The sequence below is a fragment of the Populus euphratica genome, unplaced genomic scaffold (genome assembly GCF_000495115.2).
Source record: "Populus euphratica unplaced genomic scaffold, PopEup_1.0 scaffold14.1, whole genome shotgun sequence".
Taxonomy (NCBI): Eukaryota; Viridiplantae; Streptophyta; class Magnoliopsida; order Malpighiales; family Salicaceae; genus Populus; species Populus euphratica.
The window spans coordinates 378,858-402,943 of NW_011499876.1; the positions used below are offsets into that span (position 1 = coordinate 378,858).

At 29.2% G+C, this 24,086-nt stretch overlaps 1 protein-coding gene across 2 annotated transcripts; it reads right to left on the reverse strand.

Moving 5' to 3' along the window:
- Positions 1-2,450: 2,450 nt before the first annotated feature.
- LOC105128372 (ubiquitin family protein) lies at positions 2,451-9,503 on the reverse strand. 2 transcript variants are annotated; one of them, XM_011030004.1, is made up of 7 exons: positions 9,178-9,503; positions 6,982-7,126; positions 5,295-5,409; positions 5,166-5,229; positions 4,524-4,689; positions 4,093-4,394; positions 2,451-2,845 (listed from the first exon to the last, which is right to left on the reverse strand). In XM_011030004.1, the coding sequence occupies exons 1-6, from the start codon at positions 9,444-9,446 to the stop codon at positions 4,149-4,151; spliced, it is 1,005 nt and encodes a 334-aa protein (XP_011028306.1). In that variant the 5' UTR covers positions 9,447-9,503; the 3' UTR covers positions 2,451-2,845; positions 4,093-4,148. The 2 variants fall into 2 exon arrangements, with proteins under 2 accessions (XP_011028306.1, XP_011028307.1); XM_011030005.1 differs by lacking the exon at positions 2,451-2,845 and adding an exon at positions 3,633-3,741.
- Positions 9,504-24,086: the final 14,583 nt, after the last annotated feature.

Here is a 24,086-nt window from a genome sequence, read left to right on the forward strand (position 1 = left end):
CAACTTAATGGTTTATATAAATAGTGAAGCTGGTTCGTTTGATTTTTTCCTTTTTGTTTCTTTTTTTTCTTTATATATTTTATTTTTCATATGCAAAAAGTGTTCGGGGATTTTTTTATTAGGAATTACAGAATGATTTTGCAAATTAAACATTTATTGGTTTTTGAAAAATAAAAAAAAAATAAAAAAATTAAGGACTAAATTTAACAAAACAAAAAAACTCCATATACTTTTCAATTTATCTATTGTTTAGTCCCTGAAATTTTAGCATTTTATATTTTAGTCCAAAACTTCTGTTTTCTTAAGTTTGGAAGTTGAGAGAGGAGAAAGAAAGTAATCAAAAAATATTGAAAAAAGAGAAAGTTGTCAATTATTAACATTTCAATTACTAAAATAAATGATCTTAGTGTTAAAAAACTAGATTTTCAAGGGAGTTCGATGAATGTAATTTCTCACTTTCATAATGCTAAAAAAGTATATCGAGATACTAATTTTATTATTTGGTTATTTTAATAGGGATTATAGGCTATTTTGTGGTTGCAAAAGGAGTTATCAAGGCTTATAGGTTTTTTTTAGGTGTTTTCATATTAAAAAAGATTGAAAAAAATAGTTTTGAGATTTTCAAAACTAAAACCCTGATTTTTCATTCATCAAAGGTGATAAAAGAATATTAAAGTTAGCAACAAGTTGTCTATCACAACAAATGAATATCTTTTGCCATAATCGATGACTTGTTATCCCTAAAAGCATGAATAACAAGTCATTTAGTTCATTAAAAAACTAAAAACACATAAAAATCAACACAAGTGTACATAGACTTTTTGGTAGCTGACTAAACGTGTGAGTTTGGCCTTCCAAACCCAAGAGTATATAATTTATACTTGAATTTAAAGTATATTATTATAATGATTGAAGCTATAAAATCAAACATTTGTTTAAATGAATAATGATAAGTAAATCATCAAACTTTACTATTTTATAGGAGTACAATCAAATCAGTTGTAAATATTAAAGTAGAATTCAACAAAAGAAAAGACAAGTGGGCCTAAAAATAAAAATTATTTATTTTTAGTAAAAAAGTAACATCTAAAATTAAAAATTAAAAGACATAAATTAAAAGAAAAATTTAGGGTTAAATATTTATACACTCATGATTAGCTTTCTATGTTAATAATTAATTAATCTCAATAAAAAAAAAGTAATTGCTCAATATATATATATATATATATATATCATAAGCATAAAAAAACATCTTTGCATTACTTAATTTAAAAAATCATGATACAATAAAATATAATAAAATATATTAGTAATATTGACACATTCTTTTATCGAGCTATTGCAATGAGTTAAAAAGGCTTGTTGATTTCTATAATATATTTCACATATTAAATAATATAAAAGAAAGGTGTGCGTGTGTTTTGATATATTATAATATAGATTTTAGAAACACATTAGGATATTTAATCCAGGGAGCTTTTCGGTTAGGTGTCAAAGGGTTGTTTAAAAATATAATTATGGTTATATTTAAAAAAATTATTTTAAAAATCAGTATATCAAAACATAAAAATATTAAATTTTTTAAAAATATAAATACAACCACGTTTCCAAACATAATTATAAACACGCGAACAAATATTTGAAAATATATTAGTTATTTTTTAAAATATTTTTATTTAAAAATATAATAAAATAATATTTTTTATTTTTAAAAAACTATTTTTAATGTGAGTACATTAAAATATTATAAAAATATCAAAAAAAATATTATTTTAAGTAAAAATACAAATAAAAAATTTAATTTTTTTTTATAAAATCACTTTTAAAACTCAAACACAAGCTAGCTCTTTTCTATTTCTTTTTTTTTTCTTGACATTTTTCTTATGAAATATTCAAGAGAAGTGATGATGTTATATTAGCAACTTCATTAATTATGTAAGCAATTATGTCCATGCACTACGCAGGCGAGACTCAAGTGGCAATCACTATCACTTAAATCTTCTTGGTAAAGAGTGCAAGTGTCTGAATAGCGAACCATGTGAAAAAGGATACTTAAGAATATAATTCAGTACTCAATAAGGAGGTTGGTGGCAATCTTGTGGAAAAGGATCCTTCCTGTTCATACCTATCGAGCCATTGAAAGCATAAGGTTGCTGGCAAGCTTGTGAAAAAGAGCCTTCCAGCTCATTCAAAATGGACAGCAATCTTACCTGCATCTTTGGTGAAGTTCAACTTTTATGCTGTCATTGATGTTCAAAATAAGGTGGGGCTGCATTGGTTCTTCCAGTCATGTCTACAGGATCATGTTAGGAGAGCTACTCATGAGATGGCCAACCAGGTTGGGTTTAAGGTTGATAAATGTAGCTACACAGAGGAAGCGAAGCTCCTAGCAATTGTTTAGGCTATTGCAAACTCTGATGCATCTTAGGGTTTCTTTGAATGAAAGGAAAACTAAAATCAAATAAAATACATAATTAAAAAAAGAAGAAGAAGAAGAAGAAAATACTGTATCCTCCACACACAAACACATGCACAGTTATCTAAAAATCTTTCCATCACACGAACTACTCGATTACTACCTACCATACAAGTTTCACAGGGTAACATCCAGAGCTAACCCAGGCCATTGGCACCCACATTGAGAAATCACATCATAATAAAGAGGTAGTCTTGGGACTACCTGGAGAGTTTCGATAGAATATGGCAAGGAATTCTAAAACTGTCTCAAACAATTCCCACGCATTCCCCAAGACTGTTCAATTCTTGTCATTTACATAATAAAGAAGGGAACACAAACAGGCTGGCCATAAGCTCTATATCCGCATCAAATCCAACCTTGGAATCCCTGAAATGGAAGATCTCATTAGAAATTACAAGGTAAATCAGTACAAAAAACTGTGTAATTGAGTGCTTTAAAATTTTTAAATTCCAGTTAGTATTTTTCAGTTTTTATGTACAGAAGCTCTTATAATGTTGCCAAATGACCCCCAACAATGCTACCTTGGTAAGGTACCAAAAGGAACAATGACTCCACACTGATCCCAACATCAGCCATTCTACAACTACCACTTCAAAGAGATCTACATCATACAAAGGATCCATGTAGCTGTTCTATCATCATTTCGCCCTATCCTTGTCTCCCCTCCAGTGTCTGAAAACAACAAATCATGCATATAGCAACTTCTTAATGAATCAAACGTTGTCCATCATCTCCATGGTTGAATGGAAGTCACCTTATCGATGTCTCCAGAACTCAATCCACCATCTTTGTTGCCATTATTAAAGTAATTATAACCTCCATATACTCCACCATGATGACAACTTAAAATCTCTTAACACCGTGCTATAATAACTGAATCATTTATAGCACTAGTAACTTTTAAAAAATTCCTTGAGCTCTGACCACAAACAAATATCAATTGGTTATGATTTTAGTTGTTTTAGAAATGACTGGGACTTCACAGAAATGCTTTCTAGTTTGAAACAGGATCATTTTCAAATAGGATTGTAATGATTTTCAAGAAATTTATCTGGCTAGCTAGACACAGAAGTACAGCAGAGCTTTATTCCCAGCTCATGTACAAATCCCCATCATTGGAACAAGAATTCCAACCATATGAGTTCACATCCTCCCAGGCTCTTCTAATTCAACAGCCTGTTAACCTTCAATCCTTTCATCTCCATCCTCTTTATATCCATCTACTTGTACTGCACCTTTTTATCTGGTGGCTGCTTGAAAAGCTGTGTAGACATGGCAATGGAAGTTGTTTTCATTGGCAGCTATCAGCTAGTCGGGTGGTTTGAGCAGCTTTTGTTGGTTAAATGCAGTCACTGGTTTTTGAAGTATATTTAAAACATCTAACATCAATTTATGTGTGTATATGATCAATAGTTAGCCATAAATTTTCCAACACATTTTGAATTTCCCCTAAAGAAATAAGAACAGTAAAAATTTGCATTTTAGCAAGGTTCATCATCTTTTTCCCCTTCCAGAGTGAGTTTCCATCAATGTTACAGAAATTTTGTGGTGGCAATAACAAGTGAGGTTTGACAGGGAAGAAAAGCAATTACAAAAGAGCAAAGACTACTTACCTCAAAAGGAAGGTACAAGCAGCAAACTTTAAAGTTTCAAAATTTGTTAATGTCACTCAGGTACGCCTATGATTTTTAGCATTGCCCTCAGCAAAGAACTCCCAGTTTTTATGATCCAGGACACTTAAATCATCAAGCTCTGCAATGGCAAGCAAGTATTGTGTGAGCTTCACAAGCTCCTGATCATTATCTCGGTTAGCATGAGCCTTCTTGAATGGCTTGATTACCAAACCATTTCTCGGGTTCATCACAAAATTTCTTCGCAGATCGTCGAACATTATAGTGTTTTTTGAACTGTAAAACTGAAAAGCAAACAAGAAAGCAGTATGTCAACTAGCGATGCAATTCAAGATTTTGCAGCATGGGAACAGGACTATTAGGCAACAAATATAAACAACGGAAAATATAATGCATGCATCTTAAAATTGCACCTCTGGGAATTTAGCCCAAATCAATCCAAGCGGTTTGCAGTCAAAGATCCCACGAGAATCTGATTGAACTGTAATCATTGCTAAGTGGTCTAAAAGAGCTGTTATTTTGTAGTTAGGATTGTTGAGGACCCCAAGTTGTCCCATCTTCAATTCAACCCACTTCATGCTGCAGAAAAGAAGGATAGGTAGTGACGGGGAATGAAGACAACAATGGACATTAATATTTGATTATTTTTTTTTGGAATGTTATGTTGTATAATTATTCAAAATTTTAGTATGATTTAGGAATATTAATATTCACTATTTAATAGTTAATAGTTAAAATAAGAATCTAGTTTATTTCTTATTCAGTAGGTTTTTGTATTTTTATAGGGATATTTTAATTTCTCTATTAGGATTTACATTTCCTAGTTCCTTTTGGTTTAGTGCCAATAAATATGCGCTCTACGTGGACAGTAAGTAGTGTTACAAATATTGATTGATCAAATAAATTGAGTTCTTCACATGATTGGTTCTCTTGAGAGTTCTGTCCATGAGTTCATCAACTAATTCTACATCACTTTATTTCAGGGGGCTGGGGAGTGGAAGATAAGCAGAAAGCCAGCACAGAGAAACTAAAAAAAAGTAGAATGAGGATCTGACCTGGTTGCAGACCATATCATTATGTCATATTCTGCATAAACGGCAGTGAGAAACTCATGAAGATCTGCAGAAGATAAGAACATTAGAAAAGTGATTGTTAAAAAATCTTGCTACAACCTAACTACTCACATGGCCGCATGAGTTCAAGTGGATTCTCTGCTGTGGATCGGTGATCAAACAGTGTATAGTCAATATCCAGAACAAGCAGTTTCTTTCCCGGACGACATGGATTTTTAAGTTCAATCTACAAATCAAAAGGCAATGAACATTGACATTACTCACAAGCTTTGTGCAGAAAAAAACGCATCAAATCTTTGTGATTAGATACATAATAGGCTCTACATATAATCATCTGTGAGAAGAAAATTAATGGTGAAAAAACATGGAGTAACCAACAGCTTGGCTACAAAATACACAGAGCACCAGGCACCGCTCATGAAGCAGCAAGATGAACATTTCACCTCAACATTAAGGGTACTCCAATTATCAGGCAACATTCTTCCATCAAAATAAAGCCCAAAAATTCACAAAATTTTTGTGAATTTTGTGACAAGTACATGTACCATTTTTGTGACATTTTGAGCCGCCACTCATAAAAAATCCTTATTTTCTTCCTCTTCCAAGAACTGGATGTCAAGGGAATAACGTACAAAGGCAAAGATAATTTTATTAAATTTTTTACCGACTGAAACACATGCAATCAAGGTATTAATTAAATCCTTCTGTTTTAAATCAAAAATATTCATATCAAATTTTGCAGTCACTGACTATAGAGAGAATGGCAGTTCCATGGACGAGTTTTCATAGAACTTCAACAGGCACTTGAAATCAACTTTTATTACTAAAAAACCAACAGCATATAAACTTGACAAGAAGCATTTAGACATATAAGATTCTCAGATATAAGATTACCATATTAATCATGACAAAAAGGAGGGCTGCAACATATAAAACAATGAAAGTTATCAATTCTGTAACAAAATTGGCAGCAGAAAGGCAGGAAGTACTGCTCTAATGTTGGCTATTTAGCTGTGGTGGTATATGGCACATTGAAAAGCTAGAAGAAACTCTATCTGTATTGATTCCATAAGTAGTCTCGTGCTTTTACCATTTATTTCATCTGAAAAATAGGATCACACATTTGGAACCCTTCATGTAAAGCTTTTCTCCCCTTGTTTTTTAACAAAGACAGATATAAAGCTGTGCAGAGAAAAAGCATCAAATCTTTTTTCCCCTTTTACCATTTATTATCAAAACAACACCTATAAAAGGATAGGAGGACAACCCCCTTGAAAGGAAAAAATATTATAAAAAAAAAAAAGGCATTCCAATTGTGTTGCCCATGCAACAGAGAAGCACCACTGCAAGTCCCTGCAGCTTTACTCCGTAAGGAGGTTCAGAAAAAAAACAAAATTTATCTGTGCACTCAGCACCTTATATCACTAAAATTTCTATTTTAGTGTCCCACCAGTTTGAAAATGTTGAGCGGCATCCTTACTGTCAATCTCTACACTGGCACAGGCTAGTTGATCATAGGCATGCATTTGGAGAAAACGAGCACAAACAAATTATCAAAAAAAGAAAAAAGGCATTAGGAGATTCATCAAGCTCTGGGATAAGGTGAATGACAAAGGCACCAATATTTTGACACCATTTTTCTTGGACAAGTATCATAGGACGGTCTAAATCTCAGATAAAGCATAAATTTACACAAGTGATTGACCAAAATAAAACATATATGCAAATAGATATTATATCTCATCCCTAATGAACTAACAAAATATAATTTATTAACTATGAAATTTTTAAAGCTGACCTTGAATTGATCTATACGCTTCCTCAGTTTCTGCTTATTGACTTCCTTATCTTTAATATCAACAGCTTCATCTTGCCCAAGTTCAAAATCATCAACAATCTCTGGAGAGTCCACTTGATCCACAATAATATCATCTTCAACAGTTCTGTAGTCGAATTTAATATCCATTCCAAATGTGATTAAACTAAAAGGGTAATAATCTTGTATGACTGGCACCTCAATATAATAAATTAAAGTTGATGTTGATGTAGCAGACTGACTCCTAGTCATTGCAACCTTAAATGTGTTGATGAATTTATCTTTTTTTTAAGATAGCAAGTTCTTTATGTCAGGAAAACTCAACCTATAGAACACTGGGAAGAAGGAAATGCCATTCCAATGTACTAATGTACAATTTATATTATGCATTCTGCTTCCACCAATTTTTTAAAACAAGTTGCCAGGGACGAAATGCTGAAGCTATGAAAATGTACTAAATTTCTCTGTAGATTGAATAATCTATACAGCGTACACTCTAAATTCTGATTCATAGAAGTTAAAGTAGTTACATTCTACACATTCTGCATCACAGATGATAAGCGCCCTTATTCTGCCACTGCTTATGTTAACAGTCTAATTTTGGGTTTACATGACTGCTATGTGTTAAGCAGAAAGAAAAAGGTTTCCAATAATACCATTACATGTTGCCTGTAAGATATTAGTTCAGTGTGAAAGACCTTAAAATTGAAGAAGGCTCAAATACCAAGAAAGTAGCATAAAAGAAACTGAAAAGGAAAAGAGAAAGAAGGAAAAGCTTTACATGTTCAACTCCAACCTCCAGCAGGCCTAGAGCCTACCAGCAATCATGTTTCAGAAACAGTAAATCATGTGACAAGGAGTAGAATTAATCAAATTTAGCTATCACTGGTTTCTTGACTTGGATTGGTAAAACAAGTATTCAGAGAAGCTTAGTGTCTCCAAAATACTGTGAGAATCAGACCATTTTATAAAGTACCAAATAAGATTGGTGCTTTATTTTGAAAAAGAACCTGTCATCCTCCAGTGCTTTGTTCGTGACACGATACCATACAACAATTTCTTTTATTGAAATGCAAAAGGATGCCAATAAGTAAGTGGTTAACCTTGCAACTATTTTAAATCCTCATGAGTACTTCTTGCGAACCTACCAAATTTTCTTCAATCAAAAAGCCCTATTCATCAATTTCCTCACCAATTTACTATCCATATTCAGCTGATTATAGATTATAAGTTCATAACCCTATCCCATTCAAAAATCCACTAATTATTTCATTCCATATAGTAAGAGAAATCTTGAACTGAGAAATAGATTTTAGAAGCTAAAAAGATATCTTGAGCAATCTCAATAATCAGGCTCATTGATATTCCTGAGTAGAAATGATGTAGATTATTCAAGAATCGATGTCGAATTGCTTTATAAAAAGAGGATATCAATGAACTTCTATGAAATGGTTTCACAAGACTCAACCAATTGTCTTGATTTTGATTGTGGGATATCATTGAGAAAAAGGAATCCGAGTCCATGTTCTATGGACTTGTATGTAACTATTGAGAGTGAAAATGTTAAACACAACATGACTATTCCACAAAAAAGTTTTTTTTTAGTTTAAAATGACTAACACTTGGAATAAGAACAAGTGATTGCTGAAATTCACTTGGGAACATACATTTTGAATTTTACAGAGAGGGTTCGAAAACATACTAATTCCAAAATGCTCTGGAGTATAGTTTTCTTGCAAATTCAGCCCTAACCTTCAGGGAAGAATCCAGTAAAACTCTTTTGACAAAGGGAGAAAGCACAAGAGAATTTCCACAATTGCGAAAATACGATCAACTTTTTAAAATGTAAGGGAACTGGGACCGGGTCCAGGGGGGTCTGCTTGCCCTAACCCTTCGTAATTAGTTCTTGAGCTATGAAAAATAAGCCCCACAAAGGCAAAATTTTAGTTCTTTCCATGTGCACAGACAAATGCAGACACAAACATGTTGTCTTTTCCATAGGAAATTCCTAATCAACAACTACTCCCTTTTACAAATAACAAAAAAAAAAGCCCTTGATCAAAACACAATCAGTATCAGCAATAACCCATCAAAAAACACAAACATAGATCACAAAAGAAACTAACTTTTGTTTTACAAATAACAAGCAGAGAGAGAGAGAGAGAGAGAGAGAGTTACCCTATCATGGTCATCTTGAGAGAGGATTTGATAGGTAATTGAGAGAGCAAAACTGATTCATCGGCGAGTTTGTTACCGATTTTGGGGTAAAGAAGCTTTTGTCTCTTTGGCAAAACGTTGGTGAGTTCGCAGATACTGCGCTTCAACTCGGCTACTGAATCGTTGCCGCAGACTCGGACAGTGTACTCCTTTCCGCTCCATTTGACTGTCAGTGTTATCTCCTCTTCTGTCGCCGAAGACGTTAGTGAAGCAGAAGCAGAAGCAGCCATTTTTTTTTCCTTCTCCTTTTGGGGTCTCTCCTCTCTGATTATCTCAGGTTACAAGTTTCCCTTTTAATAACAGTTTTTGCCCCTGAAATATTTGATGTCGTGGCACATTAATCTTCCACCGTCAATCTGATATTTTTACCTGTCATGATTTAGGTAAATAGGCATTGCTATGGGTGATTTCTAAATTCTACTTTTATTTAATTTTGTAATAATCAAAATATTTGTTTTAAGAAATTTCAGTGACTTAAACTTAAATATATACATATATTTCTCTTGTCAAAAATCTCTTTTTATTATTCTGATGCAGCAATGATTTTTTTGTTAATAAAAAAATCATAACAATTGATTAAAAAAATATTTATCAAGGCTTCATTTTTTATGTTTTTAAATTATTTTAATATATCAATATTAAAATGATTTTATAAAATAAAAATAAATATTATTATAATATATTTTCAAATAAAAAATATTTTTAAAATCAACTACTGCCGTTCCCTGTACACCCCTTTATCAAGAAAATTAACGACAATTTATATGCTTTCCGATGTGCTTTCGGAAATTTCAGTGAATGTCTTGAAAGATGGTAGCAATCACTTTGTGGGACCATTTGGGCTAAAGGAACGCGCATTGCAGCTTGACTTCTCACCTTCGAAGAAGTTCCTGCTACTTCGCCGTTTCGTAAGCATGAATCTCTAATATTAATATATTAAAATAATTTGAATATATTAAAAATATATTAATTTTAAATAAAATATAAAAATAAACGTGGGCCTTTACCCTGTGAACTTTTTTGTTTAATGCAGCAGTCCTATGTTCCCGCTCTAAATTTAATTTTCAGGCTTAGCTTGGATATATTCAACTTGGACATTAGTTTTTATTTGTATTGAATAATTCTCAAATAAATTCAAAATTATTGAATGTAAAATATTATTCTTAATATTTAAAAATATATTAAAAAATAATTCTTATATATACTCAAATATCTTATGGATACTTCATGAGTAACTACAATCTCAATTATTCTCATTATTATAAAAAAAAAAAAAAACATGAATTTCTTAATAGCTTGTGAATACCTTGGAGGAGTAATATATGGATAACAATTGATATATAATGTTAAAAAAAATTATCAATGAGTTTATTTTTTGTAAATTGTGAGAATTATTCAAATTAATTTATATTAATTTATAGTTAGTTATAATTTAACTCATTTTGGTTATATATTATATTTGTTATTTATATATTTAAAATAGTAATGAAATGAATAGAATAGGTTTACTTGATTTACCTATGTTATATTGTATAAGTACTAGTTTAGTTAACTTGCTTGCTTTTCAATGCGAGTTGAATGAAAAAGAATTAACACAAAGAACAAAACTTTGAGCACTATTAATGTACTTTTTAGCTTGTAGAAAATTTTAAAGAGATTCTAGTTACATAGAAAGTAAATATTTGTAGGTTTTTTTATTGATATATGTCATGTTTTTCAATTCATTAAAAAGATAAAGAATCATATATTTGAAGTTGCACTTCAATTCTACGTAAATTATGAAAATAACTTTAGTTTTATTTAAATTAGTTGGGTTATTATTTTATTTATATTTTAATTATTATTATTAGGCATTTTAGAGATACTAGGATCTTTATTTAAATTTGGGTTCATTATGTTATTATTATTTATTAAATTCATCAATATCCATTAAAAATGTCCTATTAGACCTAGGATTTTTCTAATATAGATACTCTTTTGCAAAGATAGGGTTAGATTATATTTTTACTAAAGAAATTGGCATTCTTGTTATCTTTTATGATTGAGTGATTTTCATACTATGTTATTGATTGAACTTGCAAACTTTTTGAATGATTGATCAATTTCATTATGATTTTAGACTACTTGTTTACGACTCTTTATAGGCGTAGGATGATGGTAATCATTATGTAGTCATAATGTATCATGTTTTTAAATTTATCCTTATTATGGTTAGGAATATATAAGGAATAATGATCGGTTAACATATATATATATTCGACTACTTTTTGGACAATCAATTTATATACACTAGGGATGATCTTTTGCAGAGCTAAGAAGGAATTCAGCAATGGTTCAAGTTCGAGTTCAAAAATGATTTCAAGACTAGATAGTGTTTATGAGTTCTTGGCTTGTTAGTATTTGTCTTGTATCTTTTGAACTTTCATATAGCTGGACATTATATTGTTGACTAAAAAATAATAAATATATGCATAAAAATATAAAAAAGGATGGCAGAATAATTGCGCCGCTAGCATATTTAGATGATGCTTCGAAGCGTGGTCATGGATGAGTTTTGATTGAACCATATAAATTTGTATGAATCAGCTTTTCATTAAGGTTAAACCCTTCAAGAATTACGGTTAACCTCAATTTGAAAAAAAAAATCTACACAAACTAGCTACAAGCTTCTCACCTTATTTTTTATATCCACCAGCCAAAAAACACACAAAAGATAGGAGAGAGAAAAAAAGTTGCAAAAACACTTTCATAAATTAACCTTTTCTCTTATACTACCCTGCAAGAACACCTTGCAATGGTCTTTTAACTAGGTAGATTCATAATCTTTCTCCCTTTAAACTTTCACCATTTATCTTCTTTTGATCCTTTCTTTTTAAAAATAATTTTATTTCCTATTTTTCTCTTTTTTAAAAAAAATATTACATGTCTAAAATTGAACCTACCCGATACATTTCTCAAAGGTAATAATCTTGTAGATCTATTTAAAGGTACTTTGAATCAATTGTTTTTATTGCTTACATCAAGAACCTTTTTTTATTTCTTCTTTATCTTTAAAATTAAAACCCAAATCTGGCACCTTGTTATTTTGTTTATGTAGAGTAAAAAACAATTAACTACAAGTTTGTTTGATTGTTTGTTATAATGGCATATTTGTTGTTCTAGAATCTATCGGTAGATTTGTGTTGGTTTTGGAGGCACAATAAGAAAAGGAACCTGAAAAATGGTTTGGGAACAACTAGTGAAGGTGCTAGGAAACAAGTAACTAGTGAAGGTGTTGGGAAACAGGTAATGTATTTCTTTCTTTATAAATCTTTAACTAAATACTTGTTTTAATTACACAAAAATTAAAGTTTAAGTTTTAATTGGAATTATTTACAATATTGTAAACTATAAGTGTTGTTGTTTTAATAGCCATGCGCATTGTTATGACATTCTACATGCTTTTTCCTCTTAAATATTGTAAAAAAAAAAAATTGTTCATATTTAAATTGACACAAATAAATTGCTTGGTTTTATGTTATTTCTTATTTCTGACTTGAGTTGATTTTGTATGATAAGAAAGTCATGAGCTAATGATATTTTTTTTATTTTGTTGATATGGATTGGTTCTTTGGCGTATAAAGTCACCTGTGTTCTTATCAATATAGGTCTTTATAGGTGGTGTTATGTTAACCTGTTTGCTTTGTTTCTAGCCTTTTAGGTGTATTTTTTTTAGTGATAGCTAGAGCTTACTATTACAACTCACTAAGATTATCCAAGCTTAATAATTAGTTTATTTTGACCAAGGGAATCAAAAAGAAATCATTTTTTACTATTATTTGTGATTTGTGTTTGCATTATAGGTGAAAACACAATAAGATCTTGTCAATATATTCATCTTAATATTTTTAAAGCACCCTAGCATGGCAAATTGCTTATGTCAACAAGATCTTTTCTATGTAGATATCTGATATTTGTGTATTTTATTAAAAAAAAAAAAACATGGTTGTGATCTTACTGATTTTAATCTTATTCTCTCAAAACATATATTGGAAAGAGTGTTATTAAATCTATTGAGCTTAGAATTTATGGCTTGTCACGCTTTAAACAACATTTACATGTGTTTAGTACACCTGTGTAGTTTCTTAGATATAAAGATTATACAATCATATTCTTGGAGTTTATGGCTTGTTGTAGTAATTGAATTTCTATAAAAGGTGAATTATATTTGACTCACCACAACATATTTCTATACATGTTTCTATATCATCTAATTGTTTAAGATTAGTGGATCTAACTATTATATATACATTTGAGGGTTTACTTTTATTTTTGCGATCCAAAATCCTTTTTTTTTCTTTTCAATTTTGTCTCCTTCACTAATTTTTTGATACTTGTATGTTAATTGTACTTGCAGCAAAGATCAATTGGTATATTACTAGATTATAACTTATTATAGGTTTGGATGCTAATGCATATTTTCAATACCATATATATAGTTTAGGGTCTAACTTTATATTACTAGGTTATTATTTTTAATTTGTGTTTAGTTTTAGTATTAAAGTTTAAATTACTATCTAAAAAAATAGCATTGGTTGTTTGCTTTCAAATATTTTATCGAACTAGAAATGAAAGTTTTAAAATTATGGATAAAGATGCTTGGACTAAGGAAATGTTGCATATTTTTTTATGAACTTTGCATCAAGGCTATTGATATAGAAATGGGACCACATACTTATTTCAATAAAGTTGGTTGGAAATTTTTGTTGACATCATCCAAAGAACAAACTAAACATTCATTCACCTAAGATGAAGCTTATTTTTTAAACTTGTGTTGACTCGAGTGGTGAATTAGAAACTATTTCTATAAGTGATAAGTAGTGAAAAGCAAAAATTGAAATTATTTATCATGATCCTTAATCATTAATTTGTTTATATCTTATTTCAATAATTCATAAATTATTTAAAGTTGCATTAACTAATTATATTTGTTTTGTGTTGGAATTAGAGGAGAAAATAAAGTTTAGACATATTAGTATCGAATCATCTTTACATTTGAAGTTTGAAGATTGTTTCTCAAACATTGAAAGCTCTAAAGGAAATTGTGAAACATTGGGATCTTAGTCCAATCAGAACTCAAATTATAAATCTTATCTTCATGAAGATTACAACATCGAAAAGAAAAGGATGAATTTCTTATGCCCTCGCGCTAATAAAAGGGAAGAACAGAGGAGATCACCAAAGAGTAGGAGAAAAAAATGAGAAAAAATAAAAAAGCAAACTCTTGAAAAAAAGCCTAAGAAGCAAAAACTGGAAAACAGAACTGGAGAATTGAGAATCCAGAAGCCCAAAAGGAAACAAAAAATTAGAGGCAAAAAAATAATAAAAAAAAATCAGAAGAAAAGAGACCATAAGGAAGATTGGATGGGGTGTCGAGAAAACAGAAACGTAAGAACAAATAAGAGAAAACGAGGAACAAAAAGGGAGTTTAAGAATTCTTCCAGCTTCAGCATTTCACTGTTCAACTCACTACAAAATAGGTAAGTAGCGTTAATGCTTCCATTTGCAATTTTAATTAACCCCTCCCTATGTACGCTCACTCTACATATGGTCCTCTCATCAACTGGGTTACTGGTTGAACCAATAATCGAAGCGGGCTGCTGGGTCTAGCCCAATCTATACAAATAGGCTATACCTAGCCCAGTAAAAAAAGAAAAAAAATGATTCGGGTCTGGGCCTTAGACCCAATTAGCCCAAGCTACCTTTAGTTAAAGGTATGTTTGGAAAAACACACCCCTATGTCTTTTTCATGTATTTTATCCCCCTTCTATTTTGATATGTGACCAAATAAGCCCCTTCTAGATATTGGAAAATTAAAAAAATATTTAGGGATCTTCGTTGATTTATTTGTGGGCTCCTCACGCTTTGTTTTTTTCTTTGTGTTCTGTATTTTTTCTATTATGTGTTCAATCTATGGACCATTACTATTAAATAAATATTTATTGTGCAACATTTCTTTTATTTCCATCTAAAAGGAGAAAATAATAATAAAGGGTAAGAAAAAAGAAAATCGCATTTGAAAAATTCTTCTTCAAATTTAATTTTTAAATAAATTATTCATTGACACTAGAGTTAGGAATATCATATTCTTTTTAAGTATGTACAATATTTATTAACGCCAGAGTTGAAAATATTTGTAGGAATAGTTTACTAACACTAGTATCATGAACGTGATAGCAAGAACAAAAAAAAAGAATAAATTCTTAGCAATTTTAAACAAAACCACCAATTCAACCTGCTTCAGGTAGAACGCTTAAGAGGTGATCATCTTTTCTTTTATGTAAGCAGTCTCGTATCATAGAATCTATGTTAACCAATTAGGATTCCTAGTAATTATAATACTAAGGGACAACTTCTTGAACTAGACATTCAATAGAAAAATGTGTAGTATTTCTGATGTTATGGCATAGCTTCACTACATTGAATAAGTTGCTATCGGAGGTAACCTTCATTACTTTGCTACTAGGTTTTTAGGTTTAAGAGAGAATAAAGAAATGTGAGCAACTATAAGAAATCTTAAAAACAAGATGAAATGACTATAAAGAATATATGAACGACGTAAACATGCTTAGATCAAAAAGAATAAATTTTTTTCTTATTCATGATTATCCTTATTCTTTAAATAATATTATTTTAATATGTTATTTAACATGTTTTAAATTTTTTTATCATTTAATTAAATTAACATATTAATGTTATGGAAGTTTTAAAAAGATGATTTGGCTAATTTATGATTCCTTTATATTGGTTCATGATTGTTTATTAATTTAACAATTGAATAGCTACAATCGGTTAAGTTTCAGTGCATTAGAATTTATTATTTGAATGTTATGGAAGGTGGATTAATTAGTTGAATACTTTATATTTTAAATATGTGTTAAGTAGGATGAGTTTGTTAGTTAACATGTAATTGATGAGAATAATTATGTACAATTTATATGTTTTTTATCTATGTTGATGGGTGTGTATTTCTAGAAAAATGCCTAAGAATTTCTATGAGGTTTGTTGATGATAAAGAAACTGCCTACAAATTTGATAGAATGAATTTGGCTAAGGAATTCCATTGCTTAAGAATTCTAATTCTAAGGAATTTAGCTTATGCATGTTTTTTATGATGTTTATCAATACTTTAACCTTCAAATTAGAAAATTAATTACATGTAAAATTGAGGAAAAAAACACTTTAGAACATTATGGTACATGTGCATATTAGAAACTAATTTGTAAAATATGTATGAGCTTAATAAACTATAATGTTATGAGAATATCATATAAGATTTCCACTAAAAGGAAATAAACAACTATATAACTTACAAGATATAAAAATAAAGAGTTGGAATCTCAAATTCAACAGGTAAACAGTTACAAAAACTAAAAGGATAGGAAAACTTTCCATATAACCCAAACATAAAACATAAGAAAATTTACATGCAAGGAAAAAAAAACAATTGTCATGAATAGGTTGAAATAAAGAACAAAAAAGTGAGGTAAATTGTATATAAAAAAATGAGCAAAGTTATGCCATAACAGTTGTCACACGAGTATGGCGTCGCAACAAAAAACATCCACCCTCAAAATTTATCTAATGTGGCAAATGTGAGGAAACAAGGAATTCTTGTCTCTTATTTATGGAAAAATAAAATAGGAGTTGTCACCTGATATTTTGGTTACTAGGAACCCCGATTGATATCAGAGATCGGGTACGAGGATGATTGCATAAAAGGAAAGTATTAGCACCCCAAATACATCCTACCTAAGGTAGGCTGCATCGTTTTAATTGTCTAATAAAATATAAGGTTTTATCTTGTTTTCTAGTTGTTGATCCATCTATGGTTTAAGAAAAATTCTCTTCAGTAAGGAGGTCCTTGTCTTATTGGATAAAACCTAACCATTCTAATGCCAACAAAAGAATTTAATATCCGGGATACGTCTTACGTATAAGGTCTTAACCACAAATATTAAAATAAAACAAAATATTTTTTTTTGAAATTTTTGAAATATTGGCCAGTTCTTGTGACTTTAATAAACCGGTTATTAAATCCAAAATGCATGCTAAAACGTTTTTTTTGTATGAAGATGTAATATGATTTTTTTTTAGAGAGACTTGGTTGTATGCATAAAAAAATATATGTTTAATTTTTTTAATATTTTAATAAAAATCAAGTATTTTAATATCGGATTTATATATTTATAATATAAAAAAAAAATTGATCAAAATACAGTAAAAAAATTTGGAAAATCACAGATTTTTTAATTATTATTTTTTTGAAGAAATTCTTTTTTTAGGGCTGAGCCCAACCCGGCCCATGTGGCTGGGCTGGGCTCAGCCAGCCTAGAAGGTAATTTAATTACCTTCGCACTGTTCATGCACGCGTAAAATTTTACGCGTGCATGAACAGTGTGAAGGTAATTAAATTACCTTCGCACTGTTCATCTCCTTCTTGCCAATTAACCCGAAACGCAGGCAACACTTCTTATCACAGAGACTGTGGAAGGAAGTAAAACATACCGGGTGCTTGAGAGATGAAGAAGATGGTGGTGCTGATCTCTTCTGCTATCTGCGTTCGCTGCTTCGGGTTGTTATGCGTTCCTCTGTTTTTTGTTCAAACTCACGTCTCTCTCTCTTTCCCTTTTTCTTTCTTTTCCTGTCTGCTCTCCTCTATCCTCCTCCTTCTGCTTTCTTCTCTTGCTAATTTTTTTACTTTCTTATGCTCTTCCTTCCTCTATTTCTCTCTTCCTTACATTCCCCCTGCTTCTGTTTTTTTTTCTCTTTTCCCTGTCGCGTCCTCTCCCTCTGCCTCTCTCTTCTTTACACTCTCTTCTCTCTCTTTTTTTTTCCTGTCTCGTTGCCCTCTTCGTTTTCTCCCTTTCTTTCCCGTTCTTTCCTCCTGTTTTCTCTTCTTCTCCTACGGATCCTCTCTGTTTTTTCTCTATCTTCCTGGTTTTCTCCCCCTTTCTCCTTTTTTTCTGTCCGTCTCTCCTCTGTCTTTTATAGCCAGAAGATGCATGCTTTAAGGTAACGTTAGGCGTGCATCACGGCGGCGAGGAACATCAGCCGCGAGACGTGCCTCCCCTTGACTACAGCTTCGCTGTCTCTGCCGCTAATGCTTACCCTGTTTTTATTGCCAGCCGTTTTATTTGAAGAAGACAATGAATAGCTTTGAGTGAAACGGCACCGTTTTTCCATTTTAACTGATATTTCCGATTTGGTCCTTGGATGTTTATGCAATTTTGTAATCAAACCCCCTGAAAAAATCATAATTGGATCCCTTGATTTTAGTATCTTTTCCAGTTTGGTCCTTATTTTTGGATTGTTTCAATTAAATCCATAATTGACCATCAAACTTCTAATAATTATACAATGAAGCCCCTCCTTTAGCCAAATCAACTCTTTAGGATTATAATTGGACATCAGAGGTTTAATTTCATCTAATAAAAGCCTAAATTGATTTAAAAATCTATTTTTCTTACAATCAAACCCTACATAAATTTAATTAAACCTTAGATAAAATTTAATTGAGTTCATAAACATCTAATTTTAGATTTTTTTTTCTTAACTTGAATTTTTTTTATCAACATGGCTCTAACTAGTCAAAAATATAATGTCAAATTTCAATTCTTATATTTATGAACCTCCTCAACCAATTCCTAGCCATTTTATGGTAGTTCCAACATCCTTTTCTCGCTCTTTTTTTTTATTATTATTCCTTACAAATATATTTTTTTGATATATATATATTTTATTTTTTGTGGAGAACCAAAAAATAGGTAACAACAACAATGGAATCAAAATGTTACAAATAACAGATAAAAAAATGAAATAAATTAAAAAATTATTGACGCTTGAAATCTATATAAAAGATAACAAAATATGTAAATAATAAATGAGCATATTGAAATTTGCCATACAACAATTACCAAGAAAACTAAAACTACTCTTGTTCATCTTTTTACTGTTCATTTAAATACAGATCATTATAATTTAAGCTCTATAATGATAGAATTATCCTTGTCAAATAAACTTGTTAAGAATATAGTTAAGGGCTTCTCCATCTTTTCATTTTCTTTGAAATAATTCAAATATATGCTAAAGTAATTGGAGTAGTGTAACGGCTAAGGCATGTTAGGCACGCGCTCACAAGTGGGCATCACCATCACCATTCAAGTGGAGCATATGGCATCAGAACAGAACCAAAAGCCTTCTTATGGAGGGTCTTTCCATTTGCCTCGCCACCGTAGACATAATGGTAAGACGTGTGTACTGAGGAAACTCACAGAGAAGCTCCAGAAAAGGGTTTTTCCCTCTATCCCTCTTTACCATACCCCTCCTAGAAAATCATGCTCCCCATTGCAAAAAAAACATAGGCCAGGCAAGATTTCAAACCAAAAATAAAAAAGTCAATTATTAGATCTAGCATGGTTGTTAGACCCAAGGCTCTTAGATCTGGCATATCCACTAGACCTAAGGTTACTGTATCTTGGCTATCAGATCCACTACTTTTGGATCTATCATTACTATCAGATTCATTGCTTTTGCGTCATGCTTAACCGTCAAATTCCAGTTTCTTGGTTTTGACTTGATTATCAAAACTAAGAGCCTACAAAAAATAAAAAATAAAAAATAAGAATTTTATTTATGATATTAAAACAATAGCTTAAATATTTTTAATTAAAAAATTTATAAAAAATTAAATCAGATTTCTATTTAGGATACTTTAATGATAGTTTAAATTAAAAACATAGCATTTACGTTTAAAATACTTTAAGGGTAATTTAAATGTTGTTTATAAAAAATAAAAATTATTTATAAAAAAATTATTTATGATACTTAATAGGTAGTTTAAATTTTTTTTCTAAAAATTAAAAAATATATATATTCTAAAAGAAATCATTAGGATTTATATTTAGGATATCTTAATGATAGTTTAAATGTTAACTTTTATATATATATATAAAATAATTATTTAGGATACTTTAGGGATATATTTAATTTTTTTATAGCAAAAATAAAAAAATTACAAAAATAATAATTAATAGTTTTGTTTATAAAACTTCTAGGATAGTTTAATTATTATTTTTTTATAAAAAAACAATTAGGATTTGTATTTAGGATACTTCAAGGATTTTTTTAATTTTCTTTATAAAAAAATAAAAACAATAAAGAAAAAATTAATTAGCATTTCTACTTGTGATATTTTAAGGGTAGTTTAAAATGTTTTATAAAAAAAAAATAAACAAGTAATTGAGATTTCTATTTAGAATACCTCAAGGATAGCTAGATTATTTTTAGAAAAAACAAATAAAATTAAAAAAAGTAATTAACATTTCTGTTTAAAATGCTTTAGGGGCAGTTAAAATATTTTATTTTATAAAAATAATTAAAATAATTAATTAGAATTTCTATTTAGGATACTTTAAAGATAGTTTAACTTTTATTTTATAAAAAATAAAAAGTAATTATAAAAAAATATTATTTATGATACTTTAAGGGTAGTTTAAATGTTTTTTTACAAAAAAATAAAAAACATTTATTATTTATGTTTAGGATACTTCAAGAGTTGTTTAAATGTTTATTTTTATAAAAAGTTAGAATTAAATAATAAAGATATTATTTAGGATACCTTAAAGATAGTTTTAATGTTTTTTTATAGAAAAAATAAAAAGAAATAATTATAAAAAATAGTTAGCATTTTTTATGAGAAACTTCAACAGTAGTTTAAATATTTTTTATAAAAATAAAATATAAAAAAATTAATTAGGATTTCTTTTTATAATGTTTTAAGGATAATTTTAATGGTAGTTTTATTTTTTTATTAAAAAATAAAAAACTATTTTTTAAAAACATAATTAGGATTTTTGTATGCCTTAAAGATTGATTAAAAATTTTTTCACAGGAAATAAAAAAAATATAAAAACATTAATTAGCATGCCTATTTAAAATACTTTAAATATTTTTATAAAAAAATACAACAAATTTAAAAAACAAATATGATAATTTAAAGATAGTTTTCATTTTTTTACAGAAAAAATATATAATAAAATTAGTTAGCATTTCTGTTTATGATATTTCAATGGTAATATATATAAAGAAACATGTATGTTTCCATACAATACAATTATGCATTGGTTGACTGAAATTTTAAGAGAATATTGAAAAGGATGTATCAATATGTTTAGGATAAACACTCTAACTTTGTCGTGCGTTTGTGATAATTTAGAATCATAACATGAGTTAAAACATTAAAAAAGAATGAGTGATATTACACACACACACACACAAACAAACAAACACACATAATAGCATTAGAGGTTTTGAATAGGAAAGTTCAAGAGAGATTTTAATATTTAGGTGAAATTATTAATAGATTCGTTAAAGAAGTTTTAAAAGCAATATATTTGTTTGTGGTAGATCTTATAAAACGAGAAGACCTTGATTTTACAAACACTACAATGAATTCAAGATACATGTCTCCTTTCGAGGTAAGATAAATGTTTTTAATGTTGTCAAAGTGAAACTAAATTGTTTTATGAATGCCGGTAAGTAATTACAATCTAATTGTTATTATTTTTCATGTAAAATTATATTGGTGCAATTGATTGAACATATATACATGCTTTCATATCAACCAAAAATCAAATTTCATTTATTAAAAGAAAAGGTGACCGACACAAAATGTAATGACTACTTATAGTTTTGACTAGGGGTGAGCAAAAAAATTAAAAAATTAAATAAATTGAGAAAACTAAAAAAACCAAACTGTGAAAAAAACTTGATGAAACCAATTAGAATTTTTAAAAAATAAATTGGTTCAGTTTCGATTTTATAAGGCTAAAACTAAAAAAATTAAACAGAACCCATGCCAAAAAAAAAAACCAAGCCAAACCTAGAAAAAAACCAAGCTAAATAGAAAAAATCAAGCCAGACCGGTTGAACAGGTTTTTTCAAAAATAATCGAACAAAAATCAGTTGGTTTGAACCGGTTTTGGGCTTTTTAAAAAAAAAATAAGTTTGGGTGCTTTTTTTTTTATAAAAACTTAACCTATCCAAATATAATTACCCTTAATTTTGTCATGCAGTTTATATTTGTATGGATAAAATAAAATGGTAGTGCCCATGATACATGTAGTTTTCTCAAGGATACTAACTATAGTAGTATAAGTGTTTCTAAAACACGGGAAGGTAGTTATATGATAGAAATTGAATGCTAATATAAGTGTAGTAATTTGTATTTTTATTACAAATTTAAAATGTTATTTTTAATTATAGATAAATATTATTTGATTGATATTGGAAATCCCAATAGGTATTTAAGTCCATACAAGATGAGAGGTATCACTTATTAGATTTTAGGTATCGTGGACAACAACAAAAAAAGTATTTAATTTTGAACACTCATTGCTACATAATATGATAAAACATTCTTTTGAAGTGTGGAAGTAAAGATGAAAAAATTTTCAAAACATGCCCCTTTATCCATACAAAATAAAAGTTCAAGTTATAATGGTATCAATAGCATAACATAATTATATTAGAAGAGATTGTAAGATGATGTAGTATTTGTAAAATTTTATTGTAATCTCAATTTTGTTCATGATGATTTTTTGGTTGATATTGTTACACGCTCAAAAAATTATGAATACTAAAGACCTTCTCAAATAGATTTTCTACACAATATAATTATAAATAGTTTAATGAACAATAGAACAAGAACCTTTTCATAAAAGATTATTCATTTCAAGATATAATCATAATTAAATCTATAATATTTTAATTAAAAACTAACAATATTAATATAAATCTTTTTCAGTCATTTTTCTATCAAATCTTAATATAAAAAACATTTTTAAACAAACATATTAAAATATTTTTTATTCAATTTTAATTTCAACTATATTTTTAATCAAATATATATTTTTATCAAACTAGTCTCAATTAAAAATATTTTTATGAAATAATTTTTTTAAACTACATTCATGAAAATTATTACAATATCAAAACACATCTTGTAAGGAAAAAAAAACATGAACATTTCCGTGGAATAATACCATCGTTGGAATCACGATCATTGTTCAAAGACAAGAAGGAAACTAGACAAAAACTGATCAGTCTAGAATTATATACTAAATTAAGGTAGTAAGGAAATCCAGGACGTTCGGAAGCTGATCATCTCACATGCCAAATATTTTCAAGGCTATTGAATATAAAATAATATTTTTAATATTTACAGATATATCAAAAACAACTTTTTAGACATGCTCAAATACCCGAAGAATACTTCATTAATAAATATAATTTCGATTATTCTCATTATTAAAAAACATAAATTTATTAATAGCTTGTGCATATCTTGTAAAACTTATGTGGATAACAATTGATAAATGAAGTTAAAGAAAATGATTAATGTGATTTAAATTTTTTTTATTATAATTTAACTCATTTGGTTTATCTTCAATAATCAAGACACATTACCGAAGTAAATCGCGGAAATTATGCAGCTGGGCTTCTCTGAAATTATGCCGCTGGGCTTGCACTTCGGCTTGTAGCCTTAAGCCCGTGGAAGTTTGATTTTGTGGGGACACCTAGTGTTAGGACCACATGATGAACTAAGAAAAAATAATCTGGCTAAACGACAGCGGAAACCGGTCCAATTCATGCAGAATCTTAGGCTGTATTTTGTATTTAGAAGTGTTGGTGGGTTTTTAATTTGAAAAAATATTAAAAAATTATTTTTTATATAAACACATCAAAGTAATATAAAAATACTAAAAAAATATTAATTTAAAACAACAACGAAAATAAAAAAATTTGATTTTTTTTAAATACTTGTAAAA